Here is a 25,970-nt window from a genome sequence, read left to right on the forward strand (position 1 = left end):
TTTTTACAAATTGAACTTGAACTTGAACTTGAACTTGCACTTGAACCTGAAAGCCAGACTGATTTGCGTTATGCGTAATGCGATGTGCTGTTTTGCGAATGTTACAAATCTCACGATAAAAAGATAGAATACTAGCGTGGTTCATTTTATGAACATCAAATTCATCAATAGCCTCTGCAAAGCCGTTATATATTACCTTTATGTATGCTTTTGCATGGATATGATTCCTCTCATATGGCTCAATCAAATATACGACTACCAGTAATTGTTATTATGTATGTGCTTGTTTCCAAGCAGTGTATCCGTTGCCCGGTGACTTGGATTTGTTTTTTGTTCACATGGCGTCATTGGAGTCCACACCCCTTCCAACCCAAAAGCGTATGTTTCATTTGCTGACTGTTAAGGTCGTTTGACTACGCCGCATATTTAGTCTTTTACTCCGTTTGTTATCGTTCCGCGGATCTTGACAGACAAAATGCAACATAGCCCAATCTTATGGGGCACATGTATACCTACAGTCTTTGCCAAATGTAAACAGAACCACTGAAGAAAGGTGCTGTGTAACCCGGGCAGCTGGACGTGATCTGCCACCTTAAATCAGATGCTGACCGCGCAAGAAACGTATTCTCCGCCTACTATGAAGGGAGCTTAGTTAAGAGTTGTGTCACCTACAGCTTTGCGATTAGAGTGCGTCAAAGATCCTCACGCGCGCGTCATGTTAAAGAATATGGACTAATTTGGACTTTGACCAATTGCAGTTGCGCCTGAGTTGAAGTATTGCCGAAGCACCGAAGGATTCATTGAGAGATACATCCCCGCACACATCTGTGGATATACTGTCACATTTGGATACATTTTGTTAACAGTTTAACTTATATGCCAAAACTGGCTGGACCTTGGAGAGAATCACAAACTTTGTCGCGAGGCGTTAAGGTTTTCGCAACAATTATTGGTAAGTGTCATTCATGCTCATCTTGTAATAAGTATATTTAAGTATAAGTTGCCTGTAATTAGATGTATACAAGTGTGCTAATAACGTCACCCCAAACTCAAATCAGACAACAGAACTCGACAGTTCCATTATTCGTTCTTGTAGCAACATGAGTAGGCTGTAGCCGATATCCTAAATGTGTTTTTGCGTTAAACTGCGTAGGCGTTGGTAAGCCTATAGTTAGCCCACAGAACGCAACGGATTTATAAAAAAGATGTACTCAGCCACACAAGTAGAATAGCCTACGCCTACACCAAGCTATCATGCCTATTTGCTACATGCCATCATGATGTTTTACGTCATCTCGTTATCTTGTGGAGCTGAATGGCGAAACACTGAGCATCTTTATTTGTGGAACAACATAAATGATGAACGATAGGCTACGTGTTACCTGATGCCATCCTCCTTTTCCATCTGGTGATGTTTTAGGTTTTCTGAAAAACTACCGAGTGTCTCTCTGCCTACATGCTAGAGTTCAACAAGACCCTTACTTTTGAAGTGGCTTTTACAGCCCACGGGTCATCCTGATTATTGTTGCATTTTAGTGTCCGACTCCGACTTCTGGGTTGAAAAGGAGTTGTGATTCCTGCCAAAATGTAACCTATTCGACCCATGTTACCAGTGAGTGACAGATCTCACCTGTCAAATGCACTGTGCGCCCTGCAGCCACTGGACGGCGGTAAAGCACCTGAGTTTGTGCAGGGGTCGTGGGTCTCTGTTGCCTACCTCCGGTGATCCTATAGTGTCACAGGAATCGTTATTATCAGTAGAACGATCGTGTCTTGTGCTTAAACAGAATGGACAGTATTGTATTCTGTAAAGTTATGTTATGTTTGAATAGTCAGCATTTAAATAGCTGGGAATGCCTTATATCTCTACAAGATGTGGCAAAAAGTATATTCTTGCATAGGCCCTAAGAAGGGATCCAGACCATTAGGCGTACCTGGAATATCTTTATAGCAAGCTTCATAGAACTACATTTACATATTCTACACCTATATGACAAACTCTGTTATGTGCCCAGGTCTAGATTGGTTTTGTTACGATATGCTGGAATGATCAGCTAATCATACATTATTGATGTTAAAATGTGCACAACAATAACAGAAAGAACCAAAGTCAGACTAATAGAATCGCCTATCATACATTTAAAACCATACACAAAGGATATACTCAAAAGCATGCAACATTAGGCTGCATACACGATCTGCAAGAAAATAGAGAAAGATCTCCATTTGGTATGGACTTCTATTGTGATTGTAATATATTATGAATGGTTTGGAGCTGGTTTAGTGGGATGGAACTATCGTGTTTCTTGGTGTTGTCAACCACGCCCACTTAAATTGGATTGGTTCTTGATGGCCAAATATGGTATGTGGGGGTGGAAAGGTGGACCTTACCCTCCACGTGGGTGTGATGCTATTCCTCCTATTGGCCAGAAACGAGAACGTCTACAAATACCCCTCCTAGGATTGGACCGAAGGCTGTACTGTAGGCGTAATCTCAGCCCTGTGGAAGTAAGATACCTTGCATCAGCATTCATTGTCGGTTTCACTGGAGCTACTTTGAGCGTGTATGCGCTACAGGGCTAAGCTGTATTAATCTTCTCAGGCTTCTGCACCTTCCAGTTCCGCCTGATGCTTTCAGCTCCGTATACTGATGAACAATAGAAACAAAGAACACATATAATGCGACATCTAATCAAGAAAGAAGGCACGTATTTTGCGCTCCTGTTTTTTTGAAGACTTAGTTCATTGTAGATACCTTTCATTGGTCTACTTGAAATTTACTGGAATTGTTACAGCGTAGCGTTTTCAGAACCTGAAACGAGGCTTGATCAAATTGCACAACAGAAACCCTCCATATTAACCTGGGAATACATTCCGAGTCTAAAGCGTATCGTCCGGGACGGGTGGCTTTAAATGTGTCCACTGAAAGATAACGGTTTCTCGCTGTGAGATTAAGACGGACGTTAGTCCAGACACTTCCATTCAACCAAACCACCAGACTCGACGTGTCTCTCCTTGAATACAGGCTATCGAATGGACCAGCATCCAAGTGCCCGGAGCTGTACCAGCCGCGGAGCTCCGTCTTGCGAGGCCGTTCCCAGTGAGCCCTCCATGAATTTGTACATCCATTCTACTACCGGCACCCGCTTCGAGCTCTCCCTTCCACTGGAGGAGACGGTAGAGGGTTTGAAGAGAAGATTGTCCCAAAGACTTAAAGTTCCTAAAGAAAGACTCGCACTGCTACACAAAGAAACGTGAGTATCCGCACGAACGAACACTGGCGCTTTAACTCACCAGAGCAGCTTCTCGTTGGTGCCCTTTAAACCGACAGAATCCTTAATAGCATACTATGTGAATCAATGATGCACAGCTCATGTCCATGCATTTTAGAAATTTCGGTTGTTTTATTGTATGTGTTTTTTGTATAATAGTTAACACAGTAACTTGAACGACTGATGCGTATTAAAATGTCTGCTTAGTTGCGCGATATGGCGATATTCACAAATGCACACGCTTTCGTTTCAGTTGCTCCTTATCTGTAGTTTACGACATCCGAGTAACCTGCACTGTCACAATCTAGATATCCACTTTTTGGTAGAGATGATTGTTCTAGTCGTGGATGAAGTTATGACCGGTGAGGGGACTCTTAGCGCTTTGTGACAAATTAACATCACTGTGGATCTGATGAGTGTAATGATGAGACGTTGGCTATACACGCACCAAGATAAGCAATCAAGGACATCTGCCTTGAGTAAAATGATATGACTCTGAGGCCAGACAAAAGCACAGATCCCATTATTAGGATATGTGATAGGCAAGGCTGTATACGAAAGCATAGCCTACTATCGCTCAGATAAAACGCACGGAGTCCGTTTGGTTTTTTGGCCTATACCGTAGTGCTTGCACTGTTCGGAGCAGACTACTGAAGTATGCAGGTCTTGCTCCGTTGCCACGTAAGAAATCACAGAGGCAGGTCACTTCCTCACTACTCTGCCATTACTAGGAATTTGCTCAGTGACAGTTTCTTATAAACATGCAGGCCAGATGCAATGTTCCGCGTGGTTTCTAGTTGTCATTTAAAGCAGGCGGGGTGCTGTGTAAACGCTGGGAGCACCAAGGCCTGTATCCACACTGGGTACTTCCTCTTCATATTGTTTAAAAAGAATTGAAAAACGTGTTTAGTTTCGCCTCACCTTTTCACATTAACTAGCAGCGATGCATGAGAGATCGCACTGTATAGTGAAGGGTTCATCTTTTGTCACTTGCAAATGACCCTGGCAGTCTCATTGTTTTTGTTTCAAACGGGGGCCCTTTCAAACGTCGCTCATCTAATTACCTCTAAATGACATCATCCTATAAAACCTAGAACACTGTTTAATCCTCTCTCTTTCTCTCTCTCTCTCTCTCTCTCTCAATAGCTCTCTCTAAATAGCTGCCTTTAGGCAAGGAGTTGAATCCCTTTGTTTAGTTGGGGATGGCATTTAATGAGTGCATGTCTTAAGTGGTTCACCCATGGTCCAATCAAAACTGATAAGCTATTTGCTGAGGAAATGTTGAACTCTTTTGAAGCTGTCACACAGATGTGTTTTGTTTCATCCCTGCCAGGATGTCAGTTTAATGTGTGTTATCAGATGTTTTGATTTATCGTGTGTTTCAGATTAAGTCCAACTTCAAAGTGAAAGCTGTCACATCTGTAGTTTGACTGTATAGGAAATGTTTCACCCAAGAGTGAAGTCATTCAATTGCTGAACTGGCAGAATGTGCATTGTGATGCTTTAGTTGCTGATAAAGAAAGTATCTCCTGTCTTAGGCGGCTGAGCACAGGAAAACTCCAAGACCTGGGTATCACTGATGGGAGCAAGTTAACACTTGTCCCCACCGTCGAAGCAGGCTTAATGGTAATAATATTGATTATTTCTTTCACATCTAACACTGCCTGTAGCTATTCCACTGATGTTTCAAGAGATTTCATTACAGTTGCAGAGATACAGTGCCTTTTTTGTACCCTAACCTATCCTCTTCCTCCTCCCTAAAGTCTCAAGCATCCAGACCAGAGCAGTCAGTAATGCAAGCTTTGGAGAGTTTAACAGAAACTCAGGTAAGATCTTTTTTCTGTTAAACTCTACATTTTTGGCTACTTCATCTTACCAAAGTCCTTGTGATACATGACTTAAACCTGTAGTGAAATCTGCTGGGCTTGTTAGAGGGACTCACATGCACAGCCGAATGCTGAGGCCTTATTTTTTTCTTTTTGTTCTCTTGAGGAGGTGTAGTGGATGGTGATATTCCCCATAGCAGCTGCCCAGGAGTCAGTAATCACTCTGTGTGTATATTAAAGAAAAGGCCCTGGGGTCTCTTAGCATCATAGTCTGTGTGTTTTTTAAGCAAGCCTAGACAAGCCCTCAGTCAGCGACCTTTCCTTTAGATCCCCACCCCCAAGGCTTCTTCATCTGCTCTCGTGTGGGTGGATTTAGCCTGATCTGAGGAGGTGCATGTTTGGAATGGGATACATTGACCAAAAATGATTGGTTATTGTGCAGATATTCATTATGTCATTATGATGATCAATATTGGTGTTGGTAACATGTAATAACTACAGTAATTTAGTATCCATATTCGACAGTGGGAAATGCAGCTTTAGAATCATCTAAATATTACTGCGTTTTTAGTAAAATATGTGGTATTTACTGTTTGCACACTGATTCTCATGATGGAGCCTATTTTTTGTGTGTGTGTGTGCACAGTGTAATGTGTCTGTGTGTGTGTGTGTTCGTGTGTGTGTGTGAGAGATAGTGTGTGTGTCTGTGTCTGTGTGTGTGTGTAGTGTAGTGTAGTGTAAGCTAAGAGGTCTATAGCGGTGGCGCAGTAGCAAGGACAGATGAGGCAGGTTTTGTGCGTGGGGGAAGGGTTGGCAGTAAGCACGCCTCTTCCATCATGTGCTACGCCTTCTCCAGGCAGATGCAGTCAGTGTTATTTCCAGGAGAAAGAGCAAGAGAAATGCCTGCCCGCCCGCACTACCGAGCAGACGCTCCTCTCTCCCTCTCTCTCTCTCTCTCTCTTCCTCCCTCTTGTTGAGATTGACTTGTTTTGTGGAAAGGGTGTGCGAGGAAAGTGCCATGCCAATTAGGTGCTACTTCTCGTGGAGGACTGCTTGATGTCACTCAAGGATACACTGGACGGTCTGAGGGGGCCTGTATTATTAGCTTCCTGGTAACTCATTTAGACGCTGGGAAGGAATGTTGTGCACCGTGGGGTGGGAAAAGCTGACCATCAGGCCCTTTCTCTAACCCTACTGAACCCAATGCTTTTATTGTCCAGGGTTGCAGAAAGATTTATCTTTAAATGCAACATTGACATTAATATAGTTGATGTTGATCCCCATTTGCGATTGGACCTTAGTTTTTTTTTTTTAAACCAAAGTCACCAGATATACGCAGACAGGCCGTGAGGTGACATTTGGGAATGTATATCCTGATATTTCAGCTTTGTGTTAATGAATGAATCAGTCAATCAATCAGTAATCAATAATAGGCATAAAGTGCCTGACACAAGCTATTCTCATTTTCTGTGGTCAAAAGGTCCTCAGTGAAGGACCAGAGTAGGCTCAGTGCTTGAGACTACATGTCATAAACTACACCTTCCAAGCCATAGCTTCCAAGCTGGGTTCCAAGGACTAACCCAGTGATGGAACAGGGCTCTGGGATGGAGTCTATTTCAGATATCTGCGTAGCCAGATAGAGGGTGTTTTATGGAAGAGGAAGCCTGGCAATTATTGGCGTGGTGTTTTTCCCTTGTTACCTCAGCCTAACAGCCCTCTCTGGCCCATAATTTGAAGCTGCTGTGGTTTCCATGTTTCAACACAGCCCCTATTTTGCCCGTAACATCATATTCTTATACAGCAGAAGGGAGTTTATGAAAATTTGAATCACTACTTTCATTTAAGTTGACATTTTTTTTATCTTCTTCAAACATGGGCTCATATATGTGAAGCAGCAGCATCCACTTACTCTCAGCATGGGGAAAAAAAGAGAATTCTTGTGTTTTGCTGAAAAGGAAAATCGTCTCTAGCTTTTACTGTTCCTCAAGCAGAAATAATAACTAGTGTCTCGTTCTCCTGAACCACAGAGCTAATTGGGAGAAAGGCTCACCACAAAGACCATTTACTTTTAATCCTTCGAGTAAAGTTTTTTTTTTTTTGCCCTGATGCCATCGTTCTAATATTGTTGCATATGTGGTGCTCTAAGACTACCATGCACCTTCCTCAGCACACACACACACACACACACACACACACACACACACACACACACACACACACACACACACACACACACACACACACACACACACACACAGACGTATTACTTCAAATCTGCATTGGAACGAGCCTGTTCACTGCCATTGTGTCTGAACATGGACAGATGCAGATAGCTGAATCTCAACAATATAGGCAGGTCACCTCTGTCTCTTTTTCCCTCTGTCTCTGTCAGTGTCCCTCCTCCTTCTCCCCGTCACAGCCGCTAACTCCCCTCCCCCAAAGAGAGAGGCAGACTAGGGGGGAGGGGAGCCAGGCAGGCAGCTCTGCTGGGCAGGCTTTGCCACGCACAGGCATGGAGGGGCTCTGGTGAATCACACAGTCCTATTTTGTGCTGTGTCTGAACTGGTGATGGGCTCATCCTTTGTGTGCCGTCGTAGCCTGAAAAACAGCCAAAGACACACACACACACACACACACACACATATATATATATATATATATATATATATATATATATATATATATATATATATATATATATCTCGCCCTCTCTGTGTCTGTGTCTGTCTTTATCTCTCTCTTTCTTTCTCTCTTTCTCTCTCTCTCTCTGGTCAACAAAGGTTGTTCTGTTGCATTCTTCACCATCCTCTCTGGGATGTGCGCTGAGGGTGATTGTAATTGCTAGGTGGAATCATGACACTGTGAGGACCTCATCTAACAAACAGCTGTGATTTAGTTCTCAGCTTGGGTCATATGTTAATGAAGGCTGTTAGATTACTGATCGCTTGTTTCTGATTGGAGATTGTTGTTTGTCATCACAACCCTTCCATGCAGACATCTCCACTGCTGCATGGCGCTTTTATAGACCTTGTTGTTCCACAGTTGAATACTGTGATGAAGAACCATCATGAGTGTGACCTTGTTTGTAATTATTGGCTGCTGATTGCTTTTGGTATTGGCTGCTTTAATGAAGTGAGCTGTACAAGGCTGCCTTGGTCACACGGCTGAGACACTCAAAGCGGTTTAAGGTGGAGATGTAATTGTGCTGATTATTGATGAGGAGGTAAGAGGCTTGTGTACCATGGTGTGTGTGTGTGTGTGTGTGTGTGTGTGTGTGTGTGTGTTTTGTACACACAGCCCAGCTTCATTGAGTTTACACAGCCAAGCGCCTCTGTGTCGTGACAGTTGTTGTTTTTCATCCTCGCGCTTCCTTTTGTGATTCAAGTGGTAGGCATCGTGACTGGACTGAAGTGATGCGGCGAGGGGGTTGGTGTGTGTTTGTCTGTGTGTGTGTGTCGGCCTCTGTCCGTGTCTGTGTCTGTGTATGTGTGTGTGTGTGTGTGTGGAAAGTACATCTGAATGACCCTGATGTTTGACAAAGGCAGTCGTAATGAGGCTTTTCAGCAGGTGTGAATGTAATGATGGGGTGTTAACCTAAAGCCAATGGGCAGTATGGGTCATGTGGAGTGCAAAACCACAATTACCAAGTCTCCTCAGTCTTCACTGTGCTTTTCCTTCTCCTCCTACGATAGCTGGATGCATCTATTTGTGTGTTTTCCTCTGAAGTATGGAATTGGTCAGATTACAAGTGCAACTTCTTGTGCAACATGGGTGACAAAAAATATATAATTTGCAGTATTGCTTGCATGGCTGCACTGTGGTAAGGTTACTATGCATTTCTCCCCTTGAAGCGTTGTGTGTGAGCAGGCCATCGGAGCTGGGGAGAGGGCTCTCTGTTCACTTCCCCTCCTTGTCATCCATTTAAAGGATGTTCATTACTCTGAATCAAAGGTGTTGTCCTTTCGCATCGCACACCTTTTGATGATCACACGCGGCTGAGGGCATGAGTGCTGGGAAAGAAACAGCAGGTGCTGCCATCCTGTGAGCATTATTGAAGTGGATTGGCTCTTTGTAAACCCTAGGTACCTTCAAAGAGCCACACGCGCTACAGGAACCAGAGGTAATGTAGAGGGAGGGAGGTAGGGGGATATGAGTGGAGGGGGTGTTGGGAGTTCGTTCAGCCTTCTGCTGATTGACACTGCACATTTTCTTTCTCTTTCTTCTCCTACCTCCTCCTCTCCTTTCCGCTCAGCTGATCTGATTTAGCGATCACGGGCCGACTCTTCCACCCATGTTGTGATGCGTGTGACTGATAGGTCCAAGGACTAATGACATCTAGGAAGATGCAAGTCATTGATCCACCCCCCCCCCAGCCCTCCTTCCACCCTCCACTCTTTCCAAAAGGGGCCAGAAATTGTCTTTTCCATCCTGCCTACTGTGTGTGTTCATGTACACCGTATTGATACCACCCCAAGCGAGTAGGGGTGTCACGATTCTCCAAATCCTCGATTTCGATGCAATTTTCGATTTTAAAGTCACGATTCGATTCGATTTTTGATCTTTTTTTCCACACCGGTGATTTCAAAGTAGCAAGAGGAGCTTTGATTTCGGTAGGTTGATGTGTATATTTTAACTGGCTGCAGAGGAGTGTTGATGCTGCAGTTCAGCACGTGCGTTTGTGCGTCTTGGCATACATGCTGGATGTGACATTGGGGGTGTGGCTGCATCGTCGATTCTACTTTTAAATTCGAAGTTCGAGATTTAGATGTAATTTCGAACAAGCGAGATCAAACGCTGTTCATATCAAGGGTAATAACACGGTCTTGAGCCTTGAGCACCACCGCCTTCCTATCCGCGCCCCCTCGCCCAGCTAGCAGCCCCTCAAAAGGCCTTAAAAAGGTGAGTTTTTTTTCCCCTTTCTTTTTTTATTCTGATGGCACTCCTCCGTGACCCTCCCGAGCGCTTATGTTGAAATCAAGCGGCTCAGCTGTCCATGAATGTCAGCCCAACCCCTGCATGCCACGTCGCTCCACGCCACGCCACTCTACTCCTTAGTGTGCTAAGGAAGAATGCCTGCAAATGAGTTCCTTGAACCACAGGGACCCCAATAAATAAAACTGTCAGCCACTGAGATCAGAGAGGAGAGAGAGAGAGAGAGAGATAGAGAGAGAGTGAGAGGAAAAGAAGTGAGAGAGAGGGAGAGCGCGAGAAAGGGGAAAAAAACCAGAAGCCAGAGGCATACTCTCACTGAATATTTCATCACCATCACCCACCACCATGCCTTCTCTGACACCCCACCCCCACTTACAGAGCACCCCCACCACCACCACCTCCATCGCCACAACCACCCCACCCCCCTTGTCTTCCCTTATCATATTCTCTCTTCACTGCATAGCAACTGCAGCTTGCTACAGTGTAAAATGCCACCCCGGTTCTGTACACAACAAAAACAAAATGGATGGTAGTTGTGGTGTTAGGACCTCACAGTAATAGATATACAGGCTATGAATGGATTTCCACCCTAAGGTACTGTGACCAGGCATTGCTAGTGTGCCTTAATGTTGAGCGCTTTGTGTACTTGTTTGACTGTTGTACACCTTCCGTTTGCCCTTGGTGTGTGTGTTCCGTTTGCCCCTTGGTGTGTGTGTGTGAAGGGAGTGTAGAATATGTGTCAGTGAGGCCCTGATGGAAGATTTGGGAGCAGTCTTTTTTTCGTAGCCAAAGTTTGAGAGGTTTCTTTGTCAATGAGGCTGACAAGTACAAGCTGTCTGCGCTGACATGACCAGCAGAGATGCGGTTCCAGGAGAACAAAGAGGCATGTTTGAACAAGGACGAGCAAGCACAAGCGCAAGCCCAAGAGCCTGCCGCTCCCCCACACACATCATCCTTGAGGAGGGGCGTCTGACCCACTTCAGGTGTTCCAGACAGAATGTTCCCTCTCAGTGTGTCCGCATGTTTGTGTGCGTGTGTGACATGTGACGATGGCTGAGGTCACATGAGATGCGTGTGTGAAAAACATCACCAAGCCCCGACTCCCTCGCTCACGAGGAATGATGAACTTTCATGGCGATGATGTAACGAGCGACGTAGAACAAGCTCCAGAGAGGGATTCTTTTGTCTGTTTAATTTGATGGGCGTATGGTCTCTCTCTCTTTTTCTCTTTCTCTCTCTCTCTCTCTCTCTCTCTCTCTTTCTCTCTCTCCCACCCCCTTTCTTCTCCCTCTCCTCCTCATTTTCTCTCTCTGTATTTTACATAAAGAGAGGGTGTAGTGGGTGGAGTGTTGATGGATCCTTTGTGACTCAGACAGATGGAAGTGGTGGGTAAAAGTCTCCTCTGTCTCCACAGCCTCTGCGTTACAGAGCCCCCCCCCCCCCCCAGCCTGGTGAGACACTCTCCCTCTCGTTACTCTCACTCTCGCTGTTCCCTCGCTCACTGGCTCGCTGGTGCTGGCTGCTCGCTGGTTTCTGAGGTTTTGGAGCTGAAGCTGGCCTTCTCATTATGTGGGCTGGGTGCCTGGGTGCACTGTGTGACTCACTGAGACACTTTGGCCAGACGTGACAACTCCATTTGAGGGGGGGGGGGGGTGGCTGCAGGGAGGGATGGAGGTTGCTGGTTGGTTGGTGGGGAGGGGGTGACGAAGAAGCTCATCAGTGAGTCTAATGTGGAGTCAGACATGTGGGGCAGGGGGGGTTGGATGGAGGGGGGTTGTGTGTGTGTGTGTGTATGTGGGAGGGTGGGATGGAAGGGGGTTCAGTGTGTTTGAATAAATATCCTCTCAGCCTGAGCAGCTAACACCACACACTCAGGGGATGGGGGCGGGCGTTCATCACACCAGCTTGAACAAACATGCTACTGTTTCATCCATTGTGCAATGTGCAAGCCAGGTTTAAGACCGCCAAGGGTGTTTTTTGTGGTTAGTGGACTGCGGAGGAGAAGAGAAGAGAAGGGAACAACACAACACAACACAACACAACACAACACCTAGCTACTTGTGGATAACCTACCCCGGTTACCTTCAGCTGTCAAGCAGCCGTGATGAGCAGTGTGACAGCTGCCAGTCCACAGCGTGAGCACCTGCCCACTACCTCTGTCTTGACTCAGAAATGACCTTTCACACACGGAGTTTCCCTGCGCACCTCGGCCCCCAGTCCCATCACTGATATTATGTGGGCTTCACACAATCCAGATTGGACTGATCAGACACACTTTTACTCATTTTTACATCTAGTTGTATACAGTATACCCTATTTACTGCATATGATGGCTAAGACTGGGGAAGAGTGGGTTTTTGAGGTCACGTTCAGTTTTTAGATGATATGGCAAGTGGCAAGTCCTGTCTGTGCGTTCTGTCAATAAGCTTTTGGACGGTGAACGTGTAAAGGTCACCCCGAGCTTCAGAGAGCTGAAGTCGATGGGGGGAAAAAAGAAATAAGCTGGTGAGGAGGAAGAAAGCAATGGAGGGCAAAGGCTGGTGATTCAGGGAGGTTAACATCAGGTCAGCAGGCGCAAGCACACTACAAAGGCTCATGGGTAGGAAGGAAATGCCCCTGGCTGTCTCCGGTCCGCTCGGCGTTTGTTTGTGTGTGTGTCCACCCCACCCCATCCCAGCCCCTCAACTCAATCTCTACTGCACAAAATTGCCTCCATGTGTAGACGAACCCTTGTTGTTGCCCTGTGCTCGCGTCAGCGTGTTTTCTCTGCGGCGGAAATGAATCGCAATTACTGGAGTGCCTTTTGCACAGTTTCCCCAGGTTTTTTTTTTTGCCTCGTGAATGCATTCCCCTTTTTTCGCCACCCGCGACAAGTGGCAACGCCAACAAAAGCGGGTCCGGGGGCTGGCTGGGAAGACGGGACAAGAGAGAAATTGTTCTTGCATGTCCTCTCCCCACACACATACACACACACACACACCTCCACCCTAGCCAAGTCGAGGCAAGTCCTTTTGTCCCGCTTTGAGAGGGTCAGAGTCTCCGTGATTGGTTCCCGTTTCCATTCTGGGCACTCCTAAAATGGGCATCCTTTCCTGATCCGGCGCAGGCAGCCAGCAGAACAATCGGGTATTATGCGACGCGCGGAGCGAGTGGGCTCGCATCCTGTGCGTCTGCCTCGGCCTTACAAGCCTGGGGCCAGACAGAAGTTTGTCCTTTGTGCGAGTGCTGAATTGCTGAGCTCAGAGTCAGGCGTGACGGCTTCAGGAGGCAACTCTGGGGTGTGTGTGTGTGTGAGTGTGTGTGTGTGTGCGTGTGTGCTTTTTTCGTGTTGTGAAATGAAAGAGTGAAGTGACAATGGGGCTGTCATGTTAAACCTCGCATCCTCTTCTTCTGTGCAGGTCAGCGACTTCCTGTCCGGCCGCTCCCCTCTGACCTTGGCCCTGCGCGTGGGCGACCATATGATGTTCGTCCAGCTGCAGTTGGCGGCGCAACACTCGGGTGGGCAGCAGCTGCAGCACCGGCACCTCATTTCCCGCGGCGGGCAGGACACCACCGCTGGGGCCAGCAGCAGCACCAACACCACCACCACTACCAGCAGCAGCAGCGGAGTCCCCCGAACCTCGCACCACCACCCCCACCCCCACCCTCACCCCCACCCCCATCCACACACCCATGCCCATCCACATGCCCATGCGCATGCCCACACCCACGCCAACGGCCATGCCCACGGTCACACCCATGCCCACTCTCACCACATCCACTCTCACCCGGCACCCCCCAGCCCACCGGCCTTCACCCCCTCTGCGCCCATGCAGTCGCCGGCCTCCATGTACCCCCACGGCCACCCGGCCTCGGCCTCCACGGGCCACTGCAGTCCTCAGGCCCATGGCCATGCCCATGCCCAGGCTCGCTCCTCTCCACTGACCCCCAGCCTCCTGCGCTCCCACCAGGCCGCCTCTGCCTCTGCCGGCTCCAGCAACCCAACCCCCACCCTAACCCCCACCCCCAGCCCAAGCTCCAGCCCTGCAGCCCCTTGCCCAGAGGTGAGCCCCTGACACCACCACACATCTCTAAACCTTCTCTTGTTCATTCAGTAGTAAATGAGTGTGGCCTACTGTGTGTTTATGTAGGTGTAATTACTTGTTTGATAATGCATTATCACACCGTGCCGGATGAATTATTTCCTTCGTGGTCGACACTACCTCACACTCCTCATGCATTAATGATAATACAAACACTTGTAGCTAATAGCTGCCGGTGGTTTATATGCTAAAGCATAGCAGGCAGTTCTCATAGGCAGAAAGCTTTATTGCCTAAGGCCACCTCAATGGGTGTCCCTCTGGCCATAGCAGCATAAATGACACATTAACTTGTGCCCTTATTTACCCTGGAGACTCTTGCCTGGGGCTACTTTCTGTCCACCCTTAGCTCTGGGTTTGACCCTAACCATAGTAGTCAATCTCATCTTGTTTATGTATATACTGTATGATCAATGGTATGATCAGGTGTCTTGTGTGTGTCAGTAATCAGTAGTTATTGACTATGGTAATGATGAGGCACTGGTAATGACTGACCACTCCCCCCCCCTCCCCTCACTCCCTCTACCTTCCCCTCTCTCTCTCTCAGGCCAACTGCACAGCGAAGAGCCCCAGCGGTAGCAGCTCTGTGGCCTCGGCGCGCTCTCGGAAGCCTGGAGCCATCATTGAGAGCTTCGTCAACCATGCTCCCGGGGTTTTCTCTGGGACATTTTCAGGTAAAGAAGACAATCTAGTTAAGCCAGCGTCACCAGTCGTCACTGCCACTGGTTGTTGTTTTTCGTTTTTTGTGTGTTGTGCCAAGATGCAAAGTAAACCATTAGCCTGAATCATCACTCAATCACCGCCTCAGGGTTAGCCACATTAGGAAGTGTGTTTTCGTATGTGTCTGGTAGAGAACCGATCCCTTATGTTTGATGTTGTTCCCCTTGCAGGCACTTTGCATCCTAACTGTCAGGACAGCACTGGACGTCCCCGGCGGGACATCGGCACAATCCTGCAGATCCTCAACGACCTCCTCAGCGCCACGCGCCACTACCAGGGTATGCCCCCCTCCCTCACCCAGCTGCGCTACCAGACCCAGTGCACTCCGGGCTCGCCGTCACCCCCGCCCTCGCCCTCGCCATCGCCCACGTCACCGACCCCAGCGGTCAGCCTCGCGCCCGGCCTCTCGGCTACCTCGGTGCCCAGCGCCAGCCCGGCCAGCCTCCACCCGCTGGTGCAGTGCCAGAGCCAGATCCGCATGTGCAAGACTCCTGGTGAGTACGGTCTCCACGGTGTAGCTCTGGGGGTCCTCGTTTAAATGACGAGGAATTCAGTAACTTAATAATAACCTATCAATAAGTAACTAAATATAACTTTTCAATAACTTGATAGCAAAATCTATTTGCTTATTTAATACCATGAGGAAGATCCTCCGTGGAAACATCCATGGCTCTGCTCAATGCCCCCACATGATAGCTTCAGTTCATACAGGAGACACTTTGGTCCTTGCCTGACCTTGCACTTTGCCCCTCAGTTAGATGACATGACAGGGCCCTATATGTCTGCTGCATGCATAGAGGTGCTCCTGTTCTGTTGGCTAGAAGAGGCACAGCTGGAGCAGATTGCTTCTTGTGTGGTTACAGCCAGAGAAATAGGCGGCTGAATCAATTACTGGCATAATGGGTGCAGAGCTAGTATTATTAAAAGTTGGCATAAAATAGGCAGCCCCATCTGTTCATGGTTGAAGATATCATTTTGATCAGTTGATGGTGGTTGTCAAATTTGGTGAATTGGAGATGTGTAATCAGAAAAAGGTGCTATAAAATGGCATACAGCAATCTTACTCTTGTGGGTTCAAAGTTTTTGTTGCGTGGAAATAGGCTTGCTGCCGCTGTGCTGTGTTGAAATGGGTTTCCAGGGCACAGTCTGTGCAATGATGGCCAATTCTACTGATGAGGAGTGAGAGACATGGATTGCCGGAGACATTTATAGCGATGGCACAGGAGCTTGGAGGAAGGGTGGAGGAGGGAAATAAACGAGTGAGGCAACCAGAGAGAGATGGGGGAGGGTAGCAGAGAAAAAGAAGAGAGAGAGAGAAAGAGAGAGAGAAAGAGAGAGAGAGAGAAAGAGAGAGAGAAAGAAAGGGAGAGAAACAGAGAAAGAGAGAGGAGATGCCTTGGGGTATCCGGTACCACCTTCCTATTAGACTTGTTCTTTAAGGCTTCACTCGGTCGTTCTTTTGCTCGCTGTGGTTAGCTGGCTCCGGGTCTGTGTCTGCGCTCAGCTAAGGGTGTAGGCTTTCCTTTCAAAGGGCTCATAGGGGTGGGGGTGACTGTGCTAGCGGGCCTGAGTAGACAGAAAGGGGTGCAGCAGATTGATAGTGCAGATAACATTCACAGGCGTGCGTCGGGGCACTCTGGTGTCTACTGCTGCTGTTGCCGCTGTTTAGTGGGAAATTGAATCATAGGCTTGAGCTACTGCTGTGGCACGTTAAATGGATGATTAAAAGGTCTTTTGATATAATTTATCAAAGCCCTCGCTGATGCTTGTTCAAACAGAGCAATGGTGCTTTCCATTTTTGGGTATTCAGTCTGGCTGCGTTGCTTTATGAGTCAACTATTTTGACAAGAAGCATGAATGCATTGTTCATCCCTTCTGCTTTGTTTTGATGTGTTTCTTTTGTTTATTTATTTATTTTTGTCTAGAAAAACACACACACATACATACATATCATGTGAAAAACATCATGTGAAATGGTGCCTGTCTGTTTTCTTAACCCAGAACCCTCCCCCCCGCCCAGCCCCCCCCCCCTTCTAGTCAGTGGGCCTTCCCACTCTTTCCACTCATGCTGTCCAGAACTCCACACAGCCCCGTCTGCAAAAGCCATCGAGGCGTTCCAAGCCCAGTCCAGTGCCTCAATGACTGCTTGTTTTCCTTTGGCCTTTAAATAGATAGATTTATACAAAAAACATGAGCTCTGGAAGAATGCACATTGTGCTGGGAAGGCAGTGAAGGGAATGAGTGAGTGAGAGTGAGCAAGAGAGAGAGATAGAGAAAGAGAGAGAGAGGGAAAAAAGCAGGCACACACTCACACACCAAGCGTCCATTCATAAAAGCTGTTGTTTATATCCGACCGGCTACTGCCCACAGATTAATTGGTGCTTCCTCCAGTTGGGAGATGGGGGTCGGGGGAGCTGTCCCGGGGCTCGACCGGGCCGCCAGAGTCCTGCTTTCTCGCTCGCTCTCAAGTTTACGAGTACGAGTTAAGAGTAAAGTACGCCAGACCTCTCCTTTGTTTGTTGCCTCTCCTTAGCCATCAGCAGCTACAGCCTTCATTTGTGCACTTAACTTAGTTAAATGTTGGGAAAAAAAAGTTTCTTTTTTTTTTTTTTTCTTATCAGCAGGAACACGGTGAACCTGAAAAGCTGCACAAGCTGCACATGTTTTGCAGGTTTTTTTTTTTTTTAAGTTGCGCGTTCAGACATTTTTTCTTTCTTTTTTCTTCTCTCTTCTTTTCTGTCTTTCTTTTTTTTTTGTGTGGAAATGTCACCACGTCGGCTGTACCTACGAGGCGCCTCCACCCTTCAGCGCCCCTCCTGCGCCAGAATGGGGAGAAGAGTGGCTCAGAAAAGAAGCTCTCAATCCCAGGACACTTGAAAGCCAATGATTCCCCCTGATTTGGCAAGACCTTTGGCGATGACAAGCCCTGGCCTTTGTGCAGGGAGAGCCGGGGGTGGTTGGCTAGTGGGGCCAGCCGAAGGGGGGTGGAATGGGGTGGGGTGGGGTGGGGTGTGTGGGTTGGCTGGAGGGGGAGTCCAGGGTAAAGAGGGGCTTGAGAGAGGGGGGGGGTAATTGTTAGCTGAATTCCTGCGCTCTGTGGGATCTCCCTACACCCCCCCACACACACACACACACACACTGCTCAGTCCGGTCCTTTGTCTGCACCGTATGAACAGGCAGTCAGAAGGGGCAGCAACCCGGGCCATTGTGGAGTCAGGAGAGAGAGAGAGCAAGAGAGAGAGAGCAGAGAGAGAGAGAGAGACAGCCTCCAGGCCAGGGGATTATAGGAGGCTTTTAGGCCCTCTCCCCACTGCAGCTGCCTGTTTCAACAGAGGGGGGAACGAGAACAAAAAAAGACACTCAATGAGTGGATGGACGGATGGATGGGATGGACGCTCAGGGAGGGGCGCCCGTTCATTCTCTTCCTTCCTCTCGCCTCTCCACTATCTGTCAGGCAGGGTTAGTTTAGTTTAGTTTGGGGGGGGGGTGGTGACCGGGTGGGGCTGGTGTTTCGAGGCAGAGTTCTAGAAAACAAGACAAGGGCTGGGAATGTTGAAATTCCTCTCGCTGCTTGCTTAATCCGCCTTTAAGCAAACTACGGCCGCGACTGCAACCACTGCTGTGTGCATTCTGTTTCCAGCTCTCTCTCTCTCTCTCTCTCTCTTGTGCCCCAGCGCCAGCTCGACGGACACCTTTGCCTGTCCCTCTTCCTCAGTGATCCGCTCTAGCTGGTTCTGAGCTCCTGGCGTCTGTGGCCTCCTGACTATGTGCCCGTAGGCCTCCCCTCCTCCCCTCCCCTCCCCTCCTGCCCGTCCCTGTCACAGCGTTACCTTGACCTGCCCAGCCGGGGCCAAGTGAATAATTCATCCCCTCGCTGTCGCTCCCCTGTCGGCGCACATGTTGTGAGTTGCTAACGGCCGGCGGCCCTTTCTCAAAGGCGTGTACCCCTTTCTCAAAGGGGTGTAAGGTGTGTGTGTGTGTGTGTGTGTGTGTGTGTGTGTTTGTTGGGGAGGGTTCTGGTGATCCGCATCAGGTGGCCTTTACTGCCTCAAATATGTAAATCAGGGGCCATTGGAGACCCAGCACTCCCCTGCAGGGCCATTGATGCCTGTTGCCTCTGTGTCAGGATGGAGATGTTGCATTGGAGTGCTTGTCTGGTTCCTCCCTTTGGCCTCTGCGAAACACAGGATCCAGATGGTGGAGGAGCACAATGGCCGCCCTGTGCTCGGTGGCCACCCTTAGCTTGTGTTTACCCTGTGGCTGCGCTGGCTCCGTTCCCAGACCTGCAGGAGCGATGCGTCGCTGCTGGGCACCAAGTGCTGCAGCAGCAGCCCTGCCCTGCCCTACCTGCCTCCATCGCGCTTTTCCAGCAGGCAGGATTACATGCTGTTAAATAGGGTAGGAGAAAACACAGGCTCTGCACAAGTGAGGTGGTGTTGGTTGCTGCTAGAGAAAGAAAAAAAGAAACATCCCTCCTGCATTAGAGGGCGAGATGTTGTTTGACAACTCGGCGGACTTTGGTTGTGGAGAAAAATCTTTAAGGCGAGCTTAGAGAGAAGCACGCGTCTGGGCTTTAGCGGCCCCCTGTGTGCGCCAGCCCCCGTGCTCCTGGAGAAACCGCTCCCATGATGTCGGCGCAAACAGCAAACCGGTCTGATCACCAGGGCTACTCAAGACAAACAAACAACACAAACAACCAGTCAGAGACGACTGTTAATTAAGCGGATCTTTAAGGGATCAATGGGGAGGGAATCTCATTTAATCTCCCTGGTAGCTGCTGCCCGGCTGTTCCTCAACTCACCCCTCCCTCTCCACCCCCCCAGGCTTGGCCTGGCGGACATACTACTGGAGGCCGAGCTGACCGCTGCATCGATTTATTCATAAATCAGTCCGGCCGTCTCCCTACTGCTGCTTTTACCCTGGCTTAGCACCACATGGCAACCGATGTGCGCTAGGCAGCAGCTCTGCTCAGGGCTACCTTAATCTATAAAAGGCATGCTTTATTTTTCTGTTTTGTCTGGTGCCTTTTTTCGGTTTGTTGCTGTTGTTGCTGTTGATGCTTTTTCCATTCCTGGGAGAACAGCATTGACTGTTAAAGCTAATGTGGAAAACTCACTTGCTATTTGAATTCCTGGTAGTACTTGAGGGCTTTGGAGATGCTTATCACTCACCCCTCCCTCCCCTCTTTACCCCCCCCCCTCCCTCCCCCTCCCTAACAACTGTGTTTTGTGTGGTTTGCCTGCTTTTTTTGTTCCTTTGGAACCCCCGTCAGTGCACTTTATTTAGAGAGAGGATGGATGAGGGGAGGTTGAGGAGGAAGGGAGCCTAGAGCCAGGTGTATATCTTTTGCATTAATCCAACAGCTGCACTGCAGGGGAGGAGCCAGCATTGTGTTGTCCTTTCATGCTAGTCTGTGTGCAGCTTGTCAGTGCCTACGGCTGCTCGGTGCATTAGTTGGGCCATTTGAAAGAGCCGTGTGTGTGTATTTGTCTCTCTGTGTGTGTGTGTGCGTATGTGTGTGTGTGTGTGTGAGCGCTGAGGACACTGCAGCACATTGCTCGGACAGACAATGCGGTGTTCATATAGGGACTCCGGCCGGAGGGGTGGAGGAAGTTTTTGTAGATTGCAGGGAGTGGTTTCTTTCTTTCTTTCTTTCTCTCTCTCTCTCTCTCTCTCTGTGTGCACTGGGTGTTTTCCTTGTTCATGACCTAAAGCTAATATGCACCCATTGCGCTTACACAAGCAAACACACACCCTTCTCTCTTTCCTCTTCTGCCCAGTTTTGTACAACACAATCAGGATAATGGTCAAGAGATGTGTGTGTGTGTTCTTTTTCTGTTCCTTTTCTTCTTTTAAAAATGATTGTCTTTTTTTGTTTTGAGGACCTTGGAACAATTAGGAAGGGGTGGATAGCGTTGCATGTGCTCTGCCTTTGTTCCCCCGGTAACCCCACTTCTCCTCTTTTCCTCCTCCTTCTCCTCCTCTTACGGTCCCAGCCCCCACCCAGCACATGCGTGGCCCGGCTCGCTGTCTCCCGAGACAGCCGGTGCTTCTCGTGTCAGGCCAGGCGGCTCCGCAGGAAAAGCTGCGACCGAGGACCCAGGCCAGTGCAGGCCAGCCCCTGCCGGCACAACCTGCCCGCCCGGCCGCTCAGGGCTCCAAGCTAATAATAGCCCCTGCGCAGTAAACATAGTTCCCGGAGTCCCCCCAGGCCACGGCATTCATCACGAGGGCAGGAACAGGGCTGTGACGCTAGCAGCGTGCGCAAGAGAGAAAAAAAACACAGCAGGGAAGGTTAGGTCAGGCTAGGCTCAGCCTACTGAACATTCCGGTGAGGTGGGGCTCCAGCGCCCGTGCCAGGTCACTGTTGTGGACACCTGGACCGGCTCAGGCACTCCACCGCAAACACTTAACCGAGGGCAAACACGGAAGGCAGAGCCCTAGCAGGCAGAAGGAAGATCCCGAGAGCCTGTGAGAGAGGTTCAGAAGAGGTGCTGTGTTCTGTCTGTCTAAGCTACCCTTAGTCTTTTTTTTTTTAAAACATCTTGTACCAGGACATTGTCTTCCATAAGAGTATAGTGTGTGGGTGGATGTGTCTGTGTGTGTACGTGTGTTTTAAAAAATTATATTATTATTATTAAATATTATTATTTTTGCACACTCCCTCCAGCTTGTGGGATGTTGTCTGCGATGGGAGACGAGGCTAGCTGGCCTAGATTCCCAGCCGTGGCTCTGTGGTGGTGGTGGTGGTGAGGATAATTCAAAGGACAGCTGAAGGAGATAACTCAGTATGCAGCGACAGGGCAGCAGTGTTAGCTACGTTAGCGTTAGCAGGAGCAGCAGCCATCCACACGTGAGGGGAAATTGTGTGTCGGAGAGAGAGAGAGAGAGAGAGAGAGAGAGAGAGAGAGAGAGAGAGAGAGACATTCCACACTGCTTCCTCCTTGCGCTATCAGGCTGCCGGCCTTGTAGCCACTCTGCTGATAGCAGTGGTGGTGGTGAGGGTGGGGGGGCTATGGGGGTTGGTTGAGAGGAAGAGAGGGAGAGAAGGCTGGTAGCAAACAAAGAGACCCCTCACAGAATGCAAGCGTGGCGGGAGCTGGCGAGCCCTTGGAGGCTGTGCTTTTAGTGCTGCGAGGCACGAGGCTCTGCGTCCTCCTCTGATCTCAGGCCGACTGACGTGCAGGCAGGCAGGCGCAGGGCTGACGCGAATTTTATTTTCATGTCGAGAGAGTGAGAGAGAGAAGAATGTCGATATGACTCATCCACAGCCTGGCAGCCCAGAGTGGACACCCCATCCCCCACCACCACCACCACTATACCCGTTTCAACACCATCAGCATCAACGTTTAACACGCTCTGCCAATATTAGCATGGTTTCAGTGGTGGTAGAGCTTTCATATTCTGCAACAACAACAAAAAAAAAAGAAACAAAGGGGAAAAAACATAAAAGAGAGAAGAAAAAGGAGGCTAATTAGAAGGAGGAGGAGGAGGGCAGATGAAGCTCTACTGAACACAAAGCCTGATGAGAAGGGGAAGGGTCAAATTGATCGCGGGCTGCTCCACTCCCGAGTCGGCTCCCCGGCTGTCCTCTCCCTCCTCCAGCCCCTGTAAGGGGGGGGTGGTGAAATTCCAGAGCACGTCCCTCCCAGAGCTCCACACCGAGGGGCTGCCGGAGCTCTGCAGGAGAGTGGGGTGGGGGTGGGGGGCTGCAGGGTCGAGGCAGTGGGGGTGGGTGTGTGGCTGGTGGTTCAATGGATGTGGAGCAGGAAGCTGCAGCAATAAAAGGAGAGGGAGAAGGACAGAGAGAGAGAGGAGGGAGGGAGGGAGGGAGAAAGAGAGAGAGAGAGAGAGCAAGATGGAGAAAAGGGTGTAGGGTGGGGTGATGGGGGTGGGGGACAGGCTCTGTTCGCTTACAATTTCCATTCGCTTGCATTTTCTATTGAAAGCCAATAGCAGTGTCCTCGCCTGGAGATGGATGGCTGCGCTAGAGCTAAGGTTTAATCAATAGGTCTTTTTAATTTGCCATCGATCCATGTTAAAAGCTACTGCTGCTGCTTGTGTGTTTGTGTGTGCACTGCACAGATGTGTGTGTTTGTGTGTGTGTGTGTGCTTGTGCTTGTGCGTGTGTGTGTTCGAGTGAAGGATGGTCCTTGCTTGGGATTATTGACATTCTAGCCCTATATTTAATTATTTAATTCCTGGATAGATTCTAATGGAGCTGGCTAATAGATTGTGGTTGCCGTCTTCCTTCGAAACTGCTGAATTTATTTATAAATGAAATTAAGGTTGTATGGGAGGAGGGTGGGGGAAGAGTGGCCGGATCCTAGTGGGTGGCATAAAGGGACTCTCCCTGGAGGGTTTTGGTTCCATAGGCACATCAACGGCTCTAAATGCAGTTAGTATTGCTTTGGTGCTTGTTATTGTTAGTGTGTGCCTTGATTTTCATTGACTGCACAAGGGAAAGAGCAGATTGTAGTGTGCTGGTATGTTCAGTGCATGTATGTTTGCAAGGCCTTCTGAATTAACTGTGGAATTACTGTGCAGTTTTAAACTGACTGAATCTGGTAATGGAAAGTCAAGGCATAGTGTGAGATGATCAGGGTTACATCTGTGTGTGTGTGTGTGTGTGTGTGTGTGTATGTGTGTGTTTTAGCAGAGGGAGCGAGTGTTGAGAACACAGGGAATTCTTAAGCACAGCAGTGTCACAGCTCTGGTCTGTTTATTTGTCCTGCGTTTGGCCTTAGATAACACTGACCAGGCTCAGCTGCAGCCCAGCTCTGCCTTTGGCTCTCTCTCTCTCTCTCTCTCTCTCTCTCTCTCTCTCTCTCTCTCTCTCTCTCCCTCTTCCTCTGCTCTGTACTCACCCACTCATTCCTGCCCCCTCCCCCCTTTGAACACAACAAAAATATCAGTTTCACAACAAGTCAAAACAGGCACCCAAAAGATTGGGGAGGCAACTAAAGATTGATGATGCTTTGAATGATGAGGAGCTGCCGGGTTCTCTTGCTGCCGTTTGTTCTAACGTTCTCTTTCTCCCTCTGTTCTTGTTCCACAGGCGAGCGTATCCGTCAGACGGAGAACCGGGCGACGCGCTGCAAGGTGGAGCGCCTGCAGCTGCTCATGCAGCAGAAGCGGCTGCGCCGGAAGGCCCGGCGGGACTCGCGCGCTCCCTACCACTGGCTGCCCAACCGTAAGTCCGGCCGCAGCAACAGCAACAGCAGCATGTCCAGCGAGGGCTCCCTGGACCTGGACTTCGAGGACTCGGTGTGGAAACCTGACGTCAAGGCTGACATGAAGACGGAGTACGTTATGGCGTAGAGCGGAGGAGAGTGGAGGAAACGCGTGAGGAAAGGATACGGAGAGGTGTTTGCTGATGAGAGGATGTGGACTTGAGGTGGCATAGAAACGACGAGGAAGAGGAGGAGATGAGGAACACTTCTCCTTGTGTCTAAAGACTTGTTTGGCACTCAAAAGTGTTTTGCTTTTGTTGACTTCTGTGGGGACATAAAAAAAGAAATAAACACAAGAATAACGTTTTGGGACAAAGACAGGACACCTGTGTTTTGAGCATACAAATGCTTGCTGTCCTAAGACGAAAAAGACGGGAAAAAAAAACTAAGCATAGCAGACTTGGTGTATTTTCTTTTTGTGTCTCTTTTTTGTTTGTTTGATTGTTTGTTTTCTAGCTTTCCAAGGAGAACTCTGGATGGAGATTCAAACTGCTAAACTGGACTCTCAGTGTACTGAACAGACAAAAAAAGATGCAGATCTCAATCCTGCTGTCGTACAGAATGGGCATTTGCAGTCTCCAGATCACCAACCAGAGTTGTGTTATTTCTTAGAGTTTTTTTTTTCCTTTTTGTTTTCATTTTCAGAACGTATTTTTTCTAAGGAAATATGTAGCATTGTTCACAAAGCATTCAGGTTTTTTCGTACAGTTGAAAGGTATTTTATTTGCACATATCTATGATTTCGTTTTGGTGGCTGGTTGGAAGCGTGGAAGGTGTGGAATGGAGCCTCCAGTGGCCACGACTTCAGAGGACAAACAGAACAGACCCAAGGAAATGCATGTTTCCCATCTAAAACAAGTGGATCTCAAAAAGAAACCCCAGCAACAGCTCATAAATAGGAACACAATTTATAATTAAAGAATAATAAATAAAAGAGATAAAAGTCATGCCGAGGGTTGTAAAATCAATGCCTTTGAATATATATATAAAGAAAGAAAATCGTCTATTTTTGTTTCACTTTTTTATCTGCTGTTTTCAAAAAACAGTTTCCCAAAATGGCTTGGCTCAAGTCCTGGAAAAAAATTGATTTCTACAGTACTGTAATTTATGTTTTCTCTAGGTCACTTGTTTAACCATTCATTCATTTACTCATTGAAGAGATCATGTCCACAAATATGTCTCTTATTTCTTACTGTAAAGTCACAACCTCTGTAAACCTTGGTAGGAGTTTTTTGTCTTATTTTTAATCAGCTGAGTGGAGTGGGTGTATGTGGTTTGTATTTTGTTTGCGTGCATGTGGGTGTATGCATTTTTGTGGATGACCGAGTAAATGAACTCAAGTGTGGCCCAAAGTTTACTGTAGTTCATTATTTAGGCTCGCTCCAAAATCACTTTCACTCTTTGCTCTCAACCACTTCACTTGGTTAATGTGGACTGCAACATCATGCCATTTCTTTCCACAATCATCACATGTTCTCAAAGAGATGATCTCTGGACTGCCAAATAAAAACAGTAGTCATTTGCATTTGTCATGGGTGTATTGTAAAAGTATTCAAGAGCTGTGTGTGGATTGCATCTCCAAAGATGCAGCCAAACATACTTGCCAGTCCATGTTTAGGCCTTATAGATTCACATGCTCTCCAATTTAATTGGGAGGAAAAAAGTACACAACAACAAGGGACACAAAATTTCCAGTTTTGCGAGCTTCACTTCTATTTCTAGTGCCTCCACCCATAAATTCAAGAACATATCAAATCAGGCCCTTCACAAACTAGACATTATGCTGCTACTCGGGCTTTTGTGTTGGGGGGGGGGGGTGTTAGAGTTTTCATTGCATGCAGAAGAGAGAATTATCTTGGACCTTTTGTAAAATTTACAGACTTGGAACAAAAAGTGTGGTGCTGCGGA

At 48.1% G+C, this 25,970-nt stretch overlaps 1 protein-coding gene across 2 annotated transcripts; it reads left to right on the forward strand.

The window, feature by feature from the left end:
* Positions 1–372: 372 nt before the first annotated feature.
* midn (midnolin) lies at positions 373–25,407 on the forward strand. Of its 2 annotated transcripts, XM_048252436.1 has the most exons (8): positions 373–952; positions 3,026–3,254; positions 4,811–4,898; positions 5,036–5,098; positions 13,429–14,073; positions 14,657–14,783; positions 15,000–15,323; positions 23,888–25,407. In XM_048252436.1, exons 1-8 carry the CDS (start codon positions 877–879, stop codon positions 24,148–24,150), a joined length of 1,815 nt encoding a protein of 604 aa, XP_048108393.1. In that variant the 5' UTR covers positions 373–876; the 3' UTR covers positions 24,151–25,407. The 2 variants fall into 2 exon arrangements, with proteins under 2 accessions (XP_048108393.1, XP_048108394.1); XM_048252437.1 differs by lacking the exon at positions 373–952 and having other exon boundaries at positions 2,506–3,254.
* Positions 25,408–25,970: the final 563 nt, after the last annotated feature.

Source organism: Alosa alosa, chromosome 9 (assembly GCF_017589495.1).
Source record: "Alosa alosa isolate M-15738 ecotype Scorff River chromosome 9, AALO_Geno_1.1, whole genome shotgun sequence".
In the NCBI taxonomy this organism is placed as follows: domain Eukaryota; kingdom Metazoa; phylum Chordata; class Actinopteri; order Clupeiformes; family Clupeidae; genus Alosa; species Alosa alosa.

Bases quoted from the DNA above. Each gene is read 5' to 3' on its own strand.
- midn (XM_048252436.1), top strand. From the start codon at position 877: ATGCCAAAACTGGCTGGACCTTGGAGAGAATCACAAACTTTGTCGCGA. The intron at 5,099-13,428 runs GTAAGATCTTTT...TCTTCTGTGCAG, and splicing joins AGAGTTTAACAGAAACTCAG to GTCAGCGACTTCCTGTCCGG. The intron at 15,324-23,887 runs GTGAGTACGGTC...CTTGTTCCACAG, and splicing joins CCGCATGTGCAAGACTCCTG to GCGAGCGTATCCGTCAGACG.